This window comes from Mesoplodon bidens (genome assembly GCF_964165515.1).
Source record: "Mesoplodon bidens genome assembly, chromosome: 5".
Classification (NCBI taxonomy): Eukaryota; Metazoa; Chordata; class Mammalia; order Artiodactyla; family Ziphiidae; genus Mesoplodon; species Mesoplodon bidens.
The window spans coordinates 68,393,288-68,413,439 of NC_138161.1; the positions used below are offsets into that span (position 1 = coordinate 68,393,288).

The 20,152-nt window shown below is 37.9% G+C and overlaps 1 protein-coding gene across 1 annotated transcript in view; it reads left to right on the forward strand.

Annotated features, from left to right (window-relative positions):
- The first annotated feature begins 800 nt into the window (after positions 1-800).
- Positions 801-20,152, forward strand: part of SLC15A2 (solute carrier family 15 member 2) — a 37,745-nt gene continuing 18,393 nt past the window's right edge. The window contains exons 1-7 of the mRNA XM_081234389.1: positions 801-1,053; positions 2,874-2,961; positions 3,566-3,707; positions 11,688-11,780; positions 12,875-12,974; positions 14,799-14,889; positions 15,172-15,249. Of these exons, the coding sequence (XP_081090515.1) occupies positions 916-1,053; positions 2,874-2,961; positions 3,566-3,707; positions 11,688-11,780; positions 12,875-12,974; positions 14,799-14,889; positions 15,172-15,249 (730 nt within the window). The 5' untranslated portion in view covers positions 801-915. The remainder of the gene's footprint in view (positions 1,054-2,873; positions 2,962-3,565; positions 3,708-11,687; positions 11,781-12,874; positions 12,975-14,798; positions 14,890-15,171; positions 15,250-20,152) is intronic.

Below are 20,152 nucleotides of genomic sequence, written 5' to 3' on the forward strand. Positions count from 1 at the left end.
AAATATGATATTTATAATGGTTCCTAGAAAATAACTGGCTCATAGTTTTTACACAAATTAAATTTTATTTACTAATGAAATGATGGATTCATTTTGAAGTGAGAAAGTGAAAACACAGGGAATGAATTTAGCAAAGGAGAAGAATGATTCCCAAATGTACATCACCAACCCTTTCCTTTTGTTTTCTTCAGCTACACCTCTTTAATTGCTTATAAGACATTTCTAGTTGAACTTTATTATGTTGAAAACCAAAAATCAACATTTTATGTATCCAAATTCTGTTTGGAGATAACTTTCCCTCTTCGATGCATTTCATTTCCCCTACATTACTATGTTTTTATTTCCATAGTTTCTATTTCTAAGTAATGACCACAGGCATTACTGATACTAATCTGTAGTGGCATAGTGAAAATTCCAGATCTGCCACTTACTGGCCACATGACTTTGGACAAATTACATAACCTCTGGGGACATTAGTTCCTATAAAATGGGGATAGTAGTAAGAATTAGAACATGTAGATATAATATATATGTGTGTTTGTGTGTATAAACCTTCCCCACAATAGGTGTGCAAAAAATGGTAGCTATTATTACCCTGAAATCGATTTCAAAATCTGCTCTAGGCTATGCTCCAGGCATTGTATTCTTAACTAATTTTCACTCATTTGAAATTTTCCAGCATTATACTGTCTCATCCCATGATGTGTTATTCTCACTTCCCTGTGACATAAACATTCTTTTGAACTAGTCTGAGACCCAATCCTTTCTTTTTCTATAGCTTTCTGCTTTGCAGGCGGCTGCTGACGCCTGACACCCACAGGGTTAAACCTAGCTGCTGAAGCCACCCCCTCTTCCCCTCCCAGTCCCCCTTTTCACAGTAGCCTGGCAGCTGTCCCAACTGCCTACCGAAGCCAAATGCTTGAAGAGAGAGAGAGTAAGGAGCCAGCCATGAATCTCTTCCAGAAAAATGAGTTCAAGGAAACTCCTTTTTTACCTGTCTCCCCTGAAGAGGTACCACCTCGACCCCCCAGCTTTCCAAAGAAGCCATCTCCGGTGAGTCCTCAGATTCAGTTCTGTCTCTGGTAGGAACAGACTTACTCTTTTGGTTCTCCTTCTTGGCCCCTGGAGCTTCACGCTGAGCTGTGTTAGAGTATTAAAAACTATTCTCTCTTGGAGTTAGAATTAACCTGTAAACCAAACCTAAACAGAAGTTTCCTTTAACTTAGGAGAGGAAGCAGCAGGAAGAGGTAGTCAGAGTTCTTCAGTTGGTATCCAGGACTTGGCTGTATTTCATTGTATATTCTGAGTTTCTCTGGGGTGGAAAAAAAGCAATTTGAATGTCCAGGGAAACTTGGCAAGTACTCCTTTCTGGAGAACTGTGTGTGATTGTTCTTTCTTCACCAAAAAAAATCTCAACCCTTAGTTTCCCCTGTGCACAGAATCTATGCTGACCACCAAGAGAAGTTTTAGAATAGATCTAGTCTCTGTTACTGTGTTCCAGTTTACAGTGGGAGAAAGGACAGAGAAACAAGGAAGTAATAATAATGTTTTACTTTATACACTTGTTAAAGCACTTCCCAGTTCTTATTCAATCCTCATATCAAAATCCTGTAAATGGAGAGGATACAGACATACTAGCCAGTATTTACTGAATTCTTACTACAGGCAAAGAGGTAACTGTAGTAGTATTCTAGAGGTGGTAGTTTCTTTGGAATAACAAAACTGAAGTATAAAGCGAAGTGTAGTGACATGGCCTGGATCAGTATCACAGCCAGTGACAGTGTTACATAGCTAGTAGAAATGTGTTAACTAAACTTCAGGTTGCATGATTCTCGAGCTGTGAGCTGGTAAGGTAATAAGACTAATTCATATTGTCTTCCAAGCAAGTTTTTATCATACGTTAATGTATATTAATATTTTGGAGGGTTGTTTTTTATATCCATGTGGATAAAAGAATGAATACATTAATTTATTTAGTTATATGTTTTCTGGTCCCAAAGAATTTGAGCCTGCTTACAAAGATGTGTGTACATCTTATGAATAAGAAAAGGCAATAAAAATCTCATGATAAGATTCGACTGAACCAAGGACACATATCTCCATCCCCCTCTCATATTGGCTGGGCTATCATAATGGGTAGGGATTTGAAATAAAACATGATGTTCCTTTTATTCTGACTGATACAGTGCATGAAATAGCATAGTCCTTTTAATGCCCAAAAAGATTAGCATGAAAATGTTATAGAATCTTTCTTTCATAGAAAGAATGGACATTTAATTTGACAAGATTTAAGAACTCTCTGCCCAAGGTCAAGGTGATCAGTCATCTTACCTTTAGCAATCTGTACTAGGCTCTGTGCCTGGCTTCAGTAGCCACTGAATGGGAAGCCTTCATATTGCTAGGATTTCTCCCAGCACAGTGAATGGGGCAAGTGGGAAAAGAAAGGTTAATCCGCACAGTGGAGCTAAGCAGGATACTGACATCTGAGTGTGACTGCCTGGACATCAAGTGCTCCATAGGCCAACTCTTTGTTCTGTTCCTGAAAATAAGTATGATTATTCTCCTACCCAGAGCCCCAGGCTTTTCATTTAGTACTTGTGGGAAGATGAACAGGTCCTGGTGTCTAGTATCAAGGAATGCCTGAGCAGTTTCATGTTAAATGAATTGAGGAAAAAAGTAATATTCAGAATAGCTTCTCACTGCTAAATCAGCAATGCAAGCACTTTCAGTGTGATGCTGGCTGTTTCATGAAGAGCAGGGGCCATTGTTTCACGTGACCTATCATGGCAACTTAAATTCTGTTGTGGAGCAATCTAATGGTTTAAACAGGGAAATATAGTTCATGCTTGAACCATTGCCTTTTTGTTTCTTAGAAAATCTGTGGCTCCAACTATCCACTGAGTATTGTCTTCATTGTGGTGAATGAATTCTGTGAGCGCTTTTCCTATTATGGCATGAAAGGTAATTTTGTGTCCCTGAGTCCTACTCCTCTCCACTCACTCTCACCCCATGTTTGTAACAACCTGTCTCATATGCACTTATTTCCCTTATCTACTCTTTCTGCCTTCATCCAATTGGTCCTTTCCTTTGGCGAAGACTTCCAAAAAATGCCTCATGGGATTTCACCTACTAAGTCATACAGGCCAAGAACAGAAAGGCCAAGTGAAAATCAGAACACAGCCTATGAGAATATAAGTGGAAAAACTCTCATCATCGACATTCCATTCTTCATTTCTGTTCCTCAGGTCTATGGGTTATATCATTGCTGGGAAGGAGAAGGAAGGGATATTAGAAGCTCCATGTTATCTTTTGGATTGGCCTAAATTATGCTATGTAGACATACACTGAAGGGAGGTGTATTGCATTTGTGTACTAAGCATAGCCCCATTCACTCCCACAACTCCAAGGGGCCCTGCTTCTACTGCCCAGCAATCACCCCTCATCACTTCACTGATAGGAGTGTTGAAGGTCAGTATCAACTTCAAAGACCATATCAAATGTTCTTTTGCTCCATAAATCATTTTAATGCATCCATTTTGTTTTGTCTCTCTTTTTTTTGCTTCAGCTGTGCTGACCCTGTATTTCCTGTATTTCCTGCACTGGAGTGAAGACACTTCCACATCTGTATACCATGCCTTCAGCAGCCTCTGTTATTTCACTCCCATCCTGGGAGCAGCCATTGCTGACTCATGGTTGGGAAAATTCAAGTAAGGATGATGGGAGGTCACAGTCCAAGAAGCTGCACATGTTAATTGTGCAGAGACTATCACTTCTAGCCTCTTGCTTCCAAGCAAGAACATACTTATGTAATCCATGACAAATAAGAATCTCTCTCAGACTGACAATACAGAAAGGTTTTGTCTCTTATCAGTTTTTCCAATATTTTTATACCCTTTTCAGTCAGCAGCGTTTTTTTCTTTTATCTAATTTTAATCTTCCATTCTGTAATTTAAGACTAGTTCTTGTTCTGATCTCAGGTGATAGAGATTGCTACCCACAAGAAAATTTATAATTCAATGTAGTTATTTGATACACTATCTATCTCTTCTCTAGATTGAGTCATCCCAAAACTCTTACTATCTTCTTATGAATCCCTCTTTTTAGCTCTTTTACCATCTCTGTTTCTCTTCTCTAACCTCCTTCTGTAGTTTCTTTTTTAATAGTATAATAAATATCTTCATGAGTTAGACTAATGGTCTATTCAGTTCAGTATCTTTTAAGTCCCTGAAAATAGCACCAAGAGATATGTTTGGGGTAGTGTTATTTTTGTCCCCTATAACATCATCCTCATGGGCTAGAGATGGCTCTTAGATATCCATCACTCAGGTATTTTCTGTGGACTTGTCTTCTATGGAATTGTCTAAATTAGCATTTCTCAAAGTTCATTCTGTTGAAAATTGGTTGTATAGGATCTAATGAATGTTATGTGGGAACATAAAGCTCTCATAGTCAAATAAGTTTGGAAAATGCTAGGCTGAATAAAGCTAAAAAGGTATCTTTACTGCATGACTTCTTACAGCCTTTAACATGTGAATTCATACTATAAAATATCCAAGAACAGGTTATGGTATGTAGTATTTTCCAAACTTATTTAACCATGGAATATTTTTTCAGGATTTCTTGTGGACCTAGTGTTCCAAGGAATCCTCTTTAGTAAACATTGGTTTCTATCTCACTTTGGCCTAGATATATTCATTCTTCTAAAGTTTTTAATCAGCACCCAATGTAGCGGTACAACCACACCTTAGTACTAAACACAGTTTCTTGCCTTGGGAAAGGTATGGCAGGTGGCTGAGATCTATGTTTGCTCCTTATACCAAGTCCATCCAGATAGAGGGTTGGCACTATGTGCAGAAAGAAAATATAAACCATGGTATATAGTCTTCATTCAGTTATAGAATAAAAGACTCACATATATCATGTAGTAATTTTATTTATTTTTAAAATGACTTCCTTTAAGATTTAAAAAGTATAGATCCAAGATTTGGTAAGTAATAGCTTCCTGACTATTTCAGAGGAAATTTAGCAACCTCCACTTGTGCCCTCAATCTCAATCCTTTATGAGGTACTTTCAGTTTTTTTTGAATTTATTTTTATTGAGGTATAACTTACATAAAGTACACAAATCCAAAAGTCTTAAATGTACAGCTGGATGAATTTTTACAAATGTATCACCATCACCTAGATCACTCTCCTTTGTGTCTTTGTACCCTCAGTACCTCTGTCTCTTTCCTTCAAATTCTTCCTCAGAGACACTCTTGCCCTGTACCTAGAAGCAAGGGCAAATATGAGACCTTTAAACAAACAAAATTATTGTTAACCTTTCTTTTTCTATCTTCTTTGTCTTATTACCACTACCTTCAGATTTTTAAAAGAATCACTTATTATTTGTTGCCTTCCTTTCTCTTCATTATCACTCCTTAGGGTAGAGTAATGTAATGCAGTGCAGTAGAATCCAATTAGATTCAACTTAAGCTGATCGAGTTTAATTCAGTAAATGTTTATTGAGCAACTTCTATTTGTCCAAAGAACCATGAGGGATAAAAAGATGAATAAGACATAGTACATGCTTCATGTTGTTCATATTCAACTAGCTTTAATACAAAGCAGATTACGGTAAGTGAAATAATATATAGTATGTCATCTTTTTATCCTATTGAAATTCTTCTCTCTAAGATCACTGGTAATGATCTCTTTGTTATCAAACCCAGTGGTCTTTTCTAAATTCTTATTCACTTTGAATGTGTTTTAACATTTTAGTCTGTTAGCACCCCTAAATTCTTGAAACTTCCTGGGCTTCTTTAACACTGTATTTTCTTGTTCTTTTACTTTTTTGGATTCTTCCTCATTTGGCTTTTCTTTTGCTTTTTGTTTACTTTACTCTTTCCTGAATGTGGGCATTTCCCCAGTGTATACCTTTTATCCTCTCCCCTTTCTCCAGATTCTCCCTCAGCAAGCTCTGTGGTGTCAATTTTACCTATATGCTAATGGCTCCTCAAACTCTGTAATCTTAACCTGTCACTCAAGCACCCTTATGCATTATAACTGCACATTAGCATTCATCTCCTGTGTATTCCACCTTATCCTCTCTCCTAGCTTTCCTATACTCCCACATCCAATCAGTTTTCAAATTCTGCCAATTCTATTTCCATAATCTCTCTCACATTCTCCCTCCTCAACACTGAATCCCAGGGCCATCAATCGCCACTACTCTAGTTTTGGTTTTCATTAGCCTCTAAGTTGGGCTATTGAAATGGACGTGTACGATGTTTTCGTTGCTTCCCATATCTTTTGTTCACAATTGAGTCTATGCACTACTGTCAAATTAATCTTCCTAAAAGAAATCTCTGTTCATATTACTACTCTGCTCAAAAATTTCTGCTAACACACTGTCTACTAATCTCATCCAGCTTACCTTTCTGCTCTTATTGTCATACTCCCTTTCAAAAATATACACTAGAGAAAAACCAAATACTAATATTTACCTAATGATAAACAGGGACATTTCTTTTCCATGTCTGTTTGCATAGTTTCTACTTCATGGAATCTCCTTCCTCCCCAGCCTTCTATGTCCAAACCCTTTAAGGCTCAGTTCAAATTCCACCTATGCAATGGAGTATTCTCTGCCCCTCACCTTTCACCACTAGCCAGAAGTAATCTAAAGTTCTCTGAACTCCTTATTTTTTACCCTCATGTGACATTTACCAAACTCTGTCTTATCATAACTATTGTATATGAATCTAATACCTTCTTCAGACACTTAGAAGACAAAGTCTCATTTATATTTTTATCCACAGCACCTAGAACAGTGCCTGGTACATAACAGGCCCACAGCAAGTGTTTCAATTAATCAATTTATTCACCCTCAGATACTCAAATATAGGCACAAGACTGAGGTAGGTGTGGGCAGGTGTGAAGATGACTTATTTTGTTGTGGGTATTGTGATTGCTTTTTTTTTTTTAATCTCTACTTCAGCTACTTTTTTTAAATAAATAAATTTATTTATTTATTTATTTTCGGCTTAAAACCAGATTCATTTATTATATCACAATTCTGTAAGTGAGAAGTTGGAGCCAGTCAGTTGGCTCACAGGTCTGGGTGTCTCCTAGGTTGGACTCTGGGGAATAATCTACCACCAGCCTCATTCGTTGTTAGCTGAATTAATTTCCTTGTCATTGTAGGTGCTTATTTTCTTGCCATCTTTCAGGTGGAGGTGTCCCCTTTCCTTGACACGTGGTTCTTTCCATATTCAGGCTATCAGTATGGTGTATCAAACCCTTCTCGAACTTTGAATCTCTTCCCCTTCTGTTACCAGAGAAAAGTCTCTGCTTTTATGGGCTCATATGATTAGATCAGGCTCATCTAGTTAATCTCACTGTCTTACTGTCAATTGTGTCATATAATATAACATAATTAAAGAAGTGACATCTCATTATAGTCATAGGTTCCAGAGATTAGGGTGAGACATCACTGGGGGGGGGGCGGTGGATTTCAGCAATTCTGCCTGGCACCATGGCATACGACAATAAGGGGCAGTGACAAAGAGCATTCTTATGTCAACATTTGCTTTGTGCGTCAAGAGTAATAGCCTTGATTACCTTTGACACTTGATAATAATAAAAGAAATATTTTAGGGCTTACCTGGTGGCGCAGTGGTTGAGAGTCCGCCTGCCGATGCAGGGGACACGGGTTCGTGCCCTGGTCTGGGAGGGTCCCACATGCTGCGGAGCAGCTGGACCTGTGAGCCATGGCCGCTGAGCCTGCGCGTCCGGAGCCTGTGCTCTGCAACGGGAGAGGCCACAACAGTGAGAGGCCCGCGTACCGAGAAAAAAAAAAAAAGATTTTAAAATAATATGGGAATTTTTATTTGATGACAACATTTTAAATTAATTCCTGAAATAGAAGAACACTGACATTTGTGAAAATATGAGAAGTTCTGTCCATTTATAGTAAAGAAAATATTTCCTCTTTTTGAATAAAGATGATTTTTTGAAGCTCTATAAAAAAAGAAATAGGATTATAAAAATAAGTCCCAAGGTTCCAATATATTCTGCTAGGTGTGTGACTTTCTGGATAGTTTCCTTTTTCCTAAGGAAGGAGCTATTTGAGCATCGTGTAACTTTCCACCATTAATTCTCTTGGAGCACAGAATTATCGCCTCTGTGTATCCTCTGCACTGCATCCAGGGCAACCACACTCACATATTAAGGTAGCAGGCCCAGCATTTATCTATAAATTTAGAGCCTTTCTTACTGTGAAAACATCATGGACTAATAAAAAACATCTAGGAATTGTTATGAGTTGCCTGAGATACTTTCCCCATAAATTTTTAAATTATTACTTAATTTTGATATTTCTTTCTTTGGAAATAGATTCTCTGTTGATTTTACAAGAAACCATAAATTCTTAAAGAGTGATCAGTCAACTGTTAGCTTTGCACTATTTCAAGCGAATGACAATATTACATGATAATAAAGTAGTGAACTTCTTAAATTAGACATGTGCATTAAAACAAACCCTTCCTGGTTGGAAACCCGTGACTGTCATTAACCACTTTAGTATCACAGCAGGTTACACAAATTATTATTACATTTAATAAGCATTCTGACAAGTTGAGGAATTCTTTACCTACATTCAGATCACACACAGAAAATTATTTGAAAGCATTTCCTGCCTTGAAAACACCAAAGCAAATCAAAGAAATCAGCTCCAATCTTATCTTTATCTTGACTGTGTTGGGTCTTCGTTGCTGTGTGCGAGCTTCCTCTAGTTGCGGCGAGCGGGGGCTACTCTTCGTTGCGGTGTGCGGGCTCCTCATTGCGGTGGCTCTCTTGTTGCGGAGCACGGGCTCTAGGAGCATGGGCTTCAGTAGTTGTGGCACACGGGCTCAGTAGTTGTGGTGCACATGCTTAGTTGCTCCATGACATGTGGGATCTTCCCGGACCAGGGCTCGAACCCATGTCTCCTGCACTGGCAGGTGGATTCTTACCCATTTCACCACCAGGGAAGCCCTGTGGTTGCTTTTTAAATCACAAAACTCTTTGGGGATGAATTGGTATCTCTTTCTGAGAGAAAGTGAGTTGGAGAAAACATGAGTAATTTGTTCTATCGGGGTGTGTGTGAGCTCACATGTACAAAAACAATGATGACAGCAACATAAGAATATAAGTATTTAAAACTCCTCTCCTTTTCTTCAGATGTTATCTTCAGGATGAAAAATATCCTATAACATTAGAAACATCTGAATTTTGTAAACAACTTCTATTAAAAGTGCTTCCTCTGTTTGCAGTTGCAGAATCATAGCTTTTTTAAGAGAAAATGGGTATCCAGGGTCCCTCACTCTTGTATAAGGAACTCCCTATGTCAGGAAAGAGGTGAACCTTCCTTCAGGGCTACACACAGGAAAGAGTAGCCAGTGGATATACAATGGAAAAGAAAATTTTTAAGTATGGACACTGGCTTTTTATGATTTCTATAAACATCTACTGAGAGGGTTAATTACATGCTCAGATGCAATTTTTGATGCCTAGTTGCTTTTAAGAGAGAATAACATTTTTAGTCATAGTCCCTAGTGTTGGTTTTTACCTTGTGATCTGTGACTATCACTCTGGACTCCTGATCATGGCAATCACTAAAAGCCACTCTCTTAAATGTGTTTATTGCCAAATATGCTTTTGGATGTCTTCTCTACAATTTCTTTTTTTTTTTTTTTGAGTGTGTCTATAGCATGTCCTTCCCCCACTATTTTTTTTTTTTTTGTCTCATCAGAGCTGACCCTCTTTATGCTAGGTCTCTTCCTCTGCCTCAGAGGAAGTATGAATAATAATATATGCCTACTGCACATACTCCTTCTCAGATCCTAAGCTTTAATTAAAAATGTCTCTGGCTTTTGATATTCTTACGGTTAAATAAAATTTAAAACTTCTTTCTCTTTCCTTTCCTTTTTCCACATTAACTTGTTCATGATAAAACTGAAGGAATGCTGGGCTGTAAGAAAGTAGAAGTTCTAGACCTAATCCTAATACTAATTAGAATGTCACCTTAAAAATATCCTTTGACTTCTCTGGATTTCACTTTCCTCATTTGCAAATGGAAGATTGGTCAAGTCTATCTAAAACAGATCTGTGTCCTGTGGTTGGGATTGTAATGACCCCAATGACTCCATTTCAAATGCAGAATTTCCAAGTCTCTCTTGTTTTCTCTCTCCTTCTGTTAAAGTTCTCTACCATTAGCTTCCTGTCTTATATTCTTCACATTCTAGACTAATTCCCTGAATCTTTCACCTAGGAGGTTGCCTGTTTTCCTTTTAAGGCACTTATACTTCTCTCATTCATTTAGTCCAACAACCTGATATTGCCCTGTTCTCCCAATGCAGACTATCACTCCAGCTCAGACTCCTTTTGTTTTTTCTCTGTGATGATTTAGCATAGATCATCTACTTTGTGTTCATAATTGTTGGGCTTTTTTTTCAATCCCTTTTTATTCCCTTTCTTTCTATTCATTCTTTTTATTCCAGTGAAGGGAACTTTTCTCCAGAAGACACTACAAGGCCTTTTGGAAAAGGCTGCCCCCTCCCCTAACATTAATTAGCCCTGGTTTAGTCACTCAGCTTTCTTGTCCCCTGCTTCCCGTTATAAACCCTCTGAGATCCCTTCACTGGAGAGCCAACCTAGGAAGATTAGGCATTTAGAATGAGAAATCCACATTCTGAGATTTCTGACATCTCCAGCCTCTCTCTGCTACTTTCATTCCATTCTTTATATTCCACGTTAGCATATAACACTTCAAAATCACAGAAGTTAGCTATATAATTTCCAAGGTTCCTTCTAGTATTAATATTCTACTTACATATAAAGAGAATACTGGTGTCTTAATACAAATAATACACATTGTATATTTGGTAGTATGCCATGTTTCAGTGTGTATATCTCTACATATGTTCTTACTGGAATTCCTCACTCTTCTACTTCATGTTTGTCATTCAGATTTTTTGGAAAAACAGCATAACAACAAGTCCCTATCAACTGCATGAGCTATATCACTGGGCAGTCTGTTCAGAGACCCTGGTTCCTTTCTTACCCTTGGGAAATTGTCCATGAGGAAACTGTGGTGGGGATTACAATTAACCCAAGTGTTCAGACTGAACCTGAGAGCCCTTTACCTCTCTATATATCCCAGTGATTGTGTTTAGAGAAAGTTCTTTGTGTTAACCATCCCTTTTTTCCTGTTTATGTGACATTCTTTCTTGACCCTTATGGATTTCTAGAGCCAAAGACATTCCTTGGAAGAAACCTCAGGTCAAAGTATCCTGTTCTTCTGGTTCTCCTTCCTTAAAACATTATCGCTGGCTACAAATCCAACCTGGTCATGACATATCTACACAAGATCAGGGGTACTCTTTGTTTGTGTGGGGTTAGTGAGGGAAAAGAGAGAGCAGGTATGAGAAAGGAATGTCCATTATCTCTAACACTACAGGGTAAAGAGTTACTGTCTCTTTTTCTAGACTGTTTGTTTCATTCACTATTATTATTTCTATTTGCATATCTCAGGTAATTCTTTCCTTCTCCACCCCCTCCTCCTGCCACTCCATTTATCCTGGCACTGAGAACAGTATGAACTCTGAGTCTGTAATTACTCAAATCTCTGAATTCTGTTTGTAGACTGACTGATTTAACTCTCTCAACAGGACAATCATCTATCTCTCCTTGGTGTATGTGCTTGGCCATGTGATCAAGTCCATGGGTGCCTTACCAATACTGGGGGGACAAATGTTACACACGTGAGTAAAATCATGGAATAAACTAAACCACTTTTCCTCCATTGGGCAGGTAAATGTCTCACACATTCATTACAGATGTTTTTCTGTCTTCTTACCAACGATGTCCCTTTATTTTCCAATCTGTTTTAATACTAAATTGGTTAAGGAAAAAACTTTGACCAGTTGAACTCTTTCCTGCTTTATCTGATCTCATTGGTTTTTATTAAATGTTTGGGGACTAGTAGAATGCCCAGTTAGTATCCTTTTCATAAAAACTCTTCATGTGCTTGAAGACATTAAAACCTTCGTGCCCTCCATATTCCCTCACCTATTCACCCATCCACACATTGTACCTTTACCAGAGTTAAAAAAAAATGTCTGTGATATTTCCTTATAATACATTGTAGAATTCATTTTCAAAGCTTGGATTATTTCCATTTATGTGTAGTTCCATATATTCCAGTTGCTCTATCCCTCTTTATTAAGCTCTTGATGTTTATGATGCCAGAGACTCTTGATAGATTCTGATGTCTGTTGGTTCAGTCAGTAGAGAGGATTAGAGTTGTTCAAGAAGCAGGTCATACATATTCATGTTTATACTGTGCCTATATGTGTATTTTCCAATGAGTTAAGAATTTTGCTTGAAATTTAATAAATATTAGATACCTCCTTATTTTTGTCCCCTCAGAAATCACTACTCCTATTAGTTATGACTAGTTTAACATTTTATTTTGTGGTTACTAAGGATATGTGGGATAAGGGTTCACAAGGTCATTCTATTGAAGTGTCCCTTTGACTAAGACAAGATTGAGAACCAGTGCTTTAACTTTGGAGTTCCTTCAGTATCTGCTTCTATCTGTTGTGCACAAGGGGTAAATGAAACTATCAGGGACAAATCTCACCATGTAATGTATACTTTCTGGCAGAAACTCAAGGATTATAAGTGTACTTGAGTCTCCCCTAGGATTGAAGGCATATGGAAAATGCCCACAGTGTAGAAATGTGAAGGAGGTCTTTGCCCTTGTACACATTTTTTTTCTCTTGTAGCTCTATATTTTATTTCTACAGTTGTGTTTAGTATCAATATGGTTAGTACTCTCACCTCTCCATTTCAGAGTCCTATCAATGGTCGGCCTGAGTCTGATAGCTTTGGGGACAGGAGGTATCAAACCCTGTGTGGCAGCTTTTGGTGGAGACCAGTTTGAAGAAAAACATGTAAGAGTCCTGTAATTTCTGTGTTTTCAAGAATGTAGAGCAGGCATCAAACGGCAGGTAACCATTTGCCAAGATTGAAGTGATCCACTAGTCAGATCATATCTGAGGAGCTGCGTTCAGTGCTGGGTACTGGTTGGTCATTAATAGAGGGAAAAACTGCAACATTTCAAAGGAAAGTGACCAGGGTGGTAGATGGACTAAAAGATGCTCTTATGAAGAAAAGTTGAGGGAAATGGAGATATTTATAGCCTGGATAAGATAAGAATTAAAGAGAATATTTTAGCTGTCTATAGATATTTGAAGGATGTCAGTAATTAAACCAAAGATCAATGGCTGAAAGCTATAGGAAGCTAGCTTCTGGCTTGATGGAAAGAAAAACTTCAAATAGTTGGAAGTAGTGAGTTTACTCTCACTTGAGGTACTTAAGAAGATACATGGTAATCACTTTGGGAATGGGAGGTGATGAGTAGTACGGAGATGATTTAAGCTTTGAGATTCTATGAAAGGGGAAAAGGACCATTTGGAATAAAACAGAATGAGTTTCTCTAGATGAACCTGTCTGGATGATCATTCCTTCTTTTCCTAAATACTTGCCACTGTCAGTGGGAGGGGAAAACAGTGTGAATAAAGGTAAAAATGGGCCTGTATAAGGAAGCAGTGACAACTTGGCAAGGGAAGTAGTCTATTCTTAGATCAGCCAACATTTCTAGCTTCCTCTTTTTTCCTCTCAGTTTTCTTTTTTGGCTGTCTTCATATATTACTCCCTCTTCTGTAGCTAGTTACCATGTTTCTGGGTTTTCACTCTGTTCTTTCTCTGTGTCCTGTCTTCCTTCATGTCTCTAACCCTTCAGACCATTTGAGTTATTTTATATTCTTTATCTGCCTGCGGGTCCATAGATCATAATTGCTTGCTGATGTTGGAGAAATAACCAACCTCTGGCAAGTGGGATTCTATGCACAATGAACTATACACATAGATTGGTGTAATGAGTTTAAATGGGGACCAGAAGAGGAAGCAGAACACACCATAAATAGAAAATGAGTATTGTACTGATGTGTCAGGAAAAGACCTGGGGCATCAGAATGAAGCACAGAAGTGCACAATGAATAAAGCCTCAGCAACTGTATTTGAAAATTGCTTCACTTTGTAACTGCTCCACAAAGATATTTCAATAATAGTACAAACCCACCTCCAGGTTTCCACCAGCCATTTCCAAGCCCACAGATATCCTTTTATACTCTTTGGCAGACTTCCCATAAACATTAGGTAAATTATCCTGTTTGACGGACAGTTTACTCCACTGTCCCATGTTCTAGTCCTATTCCTACCACACATTCCACAAAATCAATTATTTGGTCACTCAATCACTTAATAAATTCAGTTAATAAACACTTATTGTCTGTAGTGTAACAGGTACTATACTAGTGGGGATTACAGAAAATAATAAGATACAATTTCTGCCCTAAAGGAACTCAACCTACAGAAAGAAATAGACATTTAATGCAAAGAAACTAATATTAGAATAGATATGTATAGGACACAGTACATAGGCATAGTGTACAAAATGATCATTTTTGCCAAGATAAAGGGGTAAAAGAATGTTTAAGATGCTTGTACTAGGGTTTGAAAGATAGGGAAATGTTTGTCTGGGGTCAGCGAGCTATGTGTTAAAATATCTAATATGATATTCACATACACATTCACAGAGGCAGTGCCTGAATCTGTCTCTGTGTATGTACCTCTCGCTTAGTCTGAACATGAGGTGGGGGGTGGAGCTAGGAGGCATATTGCACTGATGATTTGGCCTTTTTTTTTTTTTCCAGGCAGAAGAACGGACTAGATACTTCTCAGTCTTCTACCTCTCCATCAATGCAGGGAGCTTGATTTCTACATTTGTCACACCCATGCTGAGAGGTTGGGATCTTTTCTCAGGGACTCTGTATAAGCTTTACTCAGGCCAGCCAGAAATCTGTTCAAGGCTTCCTCCTGTCCATCTTCTCCTTTTATAAGAGTTTGAAAATCTGAGAGAATTTCTTTTAATCTTGCTTTGTCTGGCCCAAAAGGATTGTGGATTAGGTGATGGGAAGAAAGAGGATGGCTATGTCTATGACCTCAAAAACCTGAGCTTACAGAATAGAATGTCAAAGACTTAAGATTCAGTTTTAATTTGTTTTGTTTTGTTTTGTTTTCCTGTAGGAGATGTGCAGTGTTTTGGGAAAGACTGCTATGCATTGGCTTTTGGAGTTCCAGGATTGCTTATGGTGATAGCTCTTGGTAAGTGCAGTGGGGCAAAGGAAACTAATAGCCACTGATGCCTTCCACATGTAAAGCATGATGTAAGCACTTTACACAAACTATTTCATTCAGTCCTCACACTAACCTATTAGGTAAGTGTTATTGTAGGGGTTTTCCCTAGACATTGGAGATAAATTAACTGAATAAAGTCAGAAACCTCAAAAAAATGTGCCCAAGGTTACATAACTAATAAGAAGTTTCCTAGAGAGCTTTAAAAAAGACTGATCCCTGGACCCTATGTAGGACTAATTAAATCAGGATCTCTGTGGTATAGGGCCTTGGCATCTGTAATTTTTTAAGTATCTAGGTGATTCTAATGTGTAGTCAAGGTTGAGATGTACTGATCTACACTACAGTATATAATGAAGCAAGGAAAATAATTAATCCTTCCTTTTGAACTAGCTTATTTCATCTGATGGTTATTTATCTGGTAATTGGAAGACTTTTAAAATTCGTTGGGCCTTTTAAAGTAGCTTCTAGGTTTAGCCGTTTCTACCCTGCTCTGCAATGCTCCCAAGAAGTTTGCTCTTAAGCAAAGAGAATAAGAGGAGTTGGATAAGTAGGGGGAAACTGATGCAACTTAGATCAAGTGGCATTCTCTTTACCACAGGGAACCCAGCAATGGAAGTGGAAGGGGGATGTGTGTGTTGCTTAGTTTACACAGCCTAAGGGGAAACTTGGACATGATTGTTTCTAATCATTGACCTGGAAACCTGTTCTCACACTGAGCCTTTGGGTGACACCCCCCCTGGAAGATATCCAGTCCAAACACATAAAGAGCTCAATAGAGGATAAAGAGCCCAGAGACTCAATGTTCCATCTGATTATTTTCTACCGGGGGTTGGGGGGTGTGCTAATATTATTATATCAGATTGCAATTCCAATTCCAAGGAAATGTATGCGTAATTCCTGGAGCCCTGTGATAATACATTCTCTGCTTCCTTCTCCCTTTGAAGCCAAGTATTTTCCTGGTTTTCCTCTGATTAGTACTATGTCTTTTTCTCTGGATCATTGCACAATGATATTATTTACATATCAGAGTAATTATGAAGATCAAAAGAGATGTTATAATGGAAATGTTTAATAAATAATGAAATGTTAAATAAGTGTTAGCTGTCATCATTAGTCAGCTACTTCAATTTTCTGTGTACTAATAAGTCAGTTCTCTGACTTTTCACTATAATTTAATTTATTCATTTGATTTTTTTCACTCATTAATTTGATAGACATTGACTTAATGAGCCGTTTATGTGTCAGATTCTGTGCTAGATATTGGGGTCACACTGGTCAATTAGATAGCTACAGAATTCATGCTTTCAAAGAATTTATTTGGTCCAGCAGGAGGAGGGAGACAGATAAGAAAACAGGAAATTTCAATATAGTATGATCACTGTCACAGCTGGTGAAATACAGAGAAAGCTATAGGAGCACATAGGAGGGATATCTGACTAAGACTTCGAGGGTCAGGAAAGAAATAATGTGTAAGGTAAGACCTAAAGGATTAGCAGCAATTAATTCAAAGATTAATCAAAGAAAATATTGAAAGTGAAACAGAAATAGGACACGGTATCTGTAAGACAAGGAGATGAGAAATAGTATGACATATTTGAAGGCCTTAGAGGAATTCAAATTGCCTGGAGCATAAATGGAAAGACAGGAGAAATTGACAGAAACTAGGTAATGAAGGGCCCTTTAACCTACTAAGGAATTAGAAATTTATCAGGAGACTAGTAGGGAGCTTCAAAAGGATTTTGAATAGAGGAATGATTGTTAGATTTTTATTTTTCAGTGGTATTTCTGACTGTAATGTGGAGAAAGAATGGGTTATGGGTGAGACAAGGATACCCTTTGTCTTGATTACTGAATTTTGGTACTCCCTTAAATTTTGTGCTCAAGGTGAGTGCCTCACTTAGCTCACCCTCCTTGGCCCTGACAGAATTGACAAGCTTGATATGATTAGATGTGTGAAAGTAAGGGAGAAGATAAGCCAAGATTGAATGTAGGGTTCTGGCTTGAGCAAATGGTGGATAGTAGGGTCATTAACTGATAATAAGGAAGAAGAGGTTTGGGGCAATACTAATGAATTTAGTTTTGGACATGCTACATTTTAGATGTCCTTGGAACATTTAATTGGGAGTATCAAACATTTATTTGGAAATACAGGTTTAAAGTTCAGAAGAAATGTTTCAGCTGTAAAGATCTGGAGCTATTAATATATGGATAGCAATTAATTCATGAAAATAGATGGAATAACTAAGAGATAATAAGAGTAGGGTAAAAAGACAGCAAGGATAGAACCGTGAGGAACACCGTATTTAAAAGACAGTCAAATGATCTAAGCACCAGGAATTAGAGATAAACAAGTTATGGTACCTATTTGCAAGGAATTTTATTTTCCTGGTGAAGATACAGATAAGTGAACAATGAAGTTCTGTTCTCTGTGATAAGTGCAGAAATAAAGATATCTACAAGGAAGTGCAGCAAAGGCATGAGTAACTAGTTTGCACTGAAGTTATTCAAATAAAGATTCACAAAAGTAAAGTTGGGGAATGGCTCTCCAGGTAGGAAAAAAACAGTGCAAATGGAGAGGCAGAAAACAGAACATCATATTTTGAGAACCAGGGTGATTTCATTAATGCCAGAATCAAATCTCTAAGGGGAGTCTCTATAGCATAAACCTTTAGAATAATGTTTCAGATTTGTATGGGAATGAGTCTTAATGTAATGAAACTTAATAATGATTATTTTCTCCAATATATAGATTGTCAATTCTTTGTTATGTATTTATATTATTAAATGAGATTATTCAGTGTTGAGCATACCTTTATACAAACCAGCATTTACTTGTAAGTTCTTGTATTTCCTTTACAGTGAAAATGTGTTAAGGGTCAAATTTTGTATTTGAATTAGGTAAAGGGTTCAACAGTTAACAACAAAAAAAGACAGGCAAAGAGGGGAAACCCACAAATGAGACTAAGAAGGAATGGCCAAAGTGATAGTTGTTCTATCTTGGCTACCAAGAGGATTTCAAGAAGGGACTCATTCAGCGTAACAAATGTTACTGACTGGGAAAGCAAGATAAGGGTGGAAAATGTCCATTAAATATAGCGACAAGGGCTTCCCTGGTGGCGCAGTGGTTGAGAGTCCGCCTGCCAATGCAGGGGACACGGGTTCGTGCCCCGGTCCAGGAAGATCCCACATGCCATGGAGTGGCTGGGCCTGTGAGCCATGGCCGCTGAGCCTGCGCGTCCGGAGCCTGTGCGCCACAACAGGAGAGGCCACAACAGTGAGAGGCCCGCGTATCGCAAAAAAAAAAAAAAAAAAAAAAAAAAAAAAATATATATATATATATATATATATATATATATAGCGACAAGAGGGTCATTGATTTGATATTATCATCTATGGTAGATTGGTGGAGATTCGAGACTAATTAGAGTAAATTGGGAAGTGAATGAGAGGGATGAAAGGGAAGACAGTATTTATAGCTGAAAGGCGACATGGAGTCAAGAGAGGATATTGAGCATGCTTGAATGTCATTAGGAAGACTCCAGTAAAGAAACATGTTGAAGATGTAAGATAAAACAGTATAATCAGTATGAAAGCACACATGGCACAATTGCCTTTATACAGGAGGAGGAACATCAATCACCCTCACCTAAATGGAGAGAGGAGAGGATGGGTGTGGATACAGAAGTTAATAGATTTGGTGGCAAGAAGTTGAGGGAGTTTTCATTTGAAGCCTTCTATCTTCTTTGTGAAGTAAGAGGCGACGTCTACTAGTGGGGGGAGATGGTAGAGAAACTCAAGGTCCCTACTCATCTTCTTTAGTTAAGTGGCCTTGAAATTTAAGTGTGAACTTGTCAAGATCTTTCTTTTATCACTTCACTGTCACTTTTAGACCAGAATTCCTGAGAATTTCAGCCTGTTTCTAGGATCATTCTTAGTTTCAAGAGCAGTCTATTTCCTTCCAAAATCTTCCAAAATCTTCTTATCTAGATACCTCTTTATCTGCCCACTGGTCTCCCAGGATTAGCATTCTTTCTCTGAACTATTTTTTCTATCAACAATAAGAAGGCTGTGGTAGGTAAAGGGTGCTATTTGGAGAAGCTTTGGGGAAACTGAGAGGATAAATAAAGAAAAAGTGGTAGGGTGAATCTGACTGAGAGGAATGGAGAAATTAGAAAGTTAAGATAGAGAAAAGTAAGGTGATTCAGGCATTCTAGATGTAAGGATATTGGAAATTGCTACTGGTCACTGAGAAAAGCATCTTGAGTAGAAGATCTACTAGAGGGGCATCTTGCTGGAGCTGGGAAGTCCATTCAGGAGGAAAGTACATCTGGGAGGGTACCAAGATGGAGGTTTCCCACAGATTTTAGTTAAATTTAATAAACTTGAAAAAATTTTACTTTTTTATAACTGTAAAAGTAATATCTCATTGCCGGTAATTTGGAAAATAAAGGAGAAAATAAGAAAATTAAATTCACCTATAGATAACTGTGGAGATGTGGTTAAAGGATAAAGATGGGCGTTGAGGGAAAGAGAATGAGCTCAAGAACAGAAATAGAACAGAAAAGAATTTTTCATAGGAATGATGAATAGTAGTTAGAGGATAAGGTGCCAGATGGAGAATAATGAAAGGTAAAGTGGGAAGCGGTAGGTTGACGGGGAGCTCCATTGCAGACAGGGCCACCTCTTTTTTATCTTTATTACCAGTAGTATCTAGCACAGTGTGTAATGCAAGAATGAATGAATGAGGTGCTTTATGGTGGTTAAGAGTATAGACTCTTGAGTCAGACCTCAGGTCAAAAATGCAGTTTCTGGCACTTTCTTGTACAAATTGCTTAATTTCTTTAATCCTTGATTTCTTCATGTGTAAAAT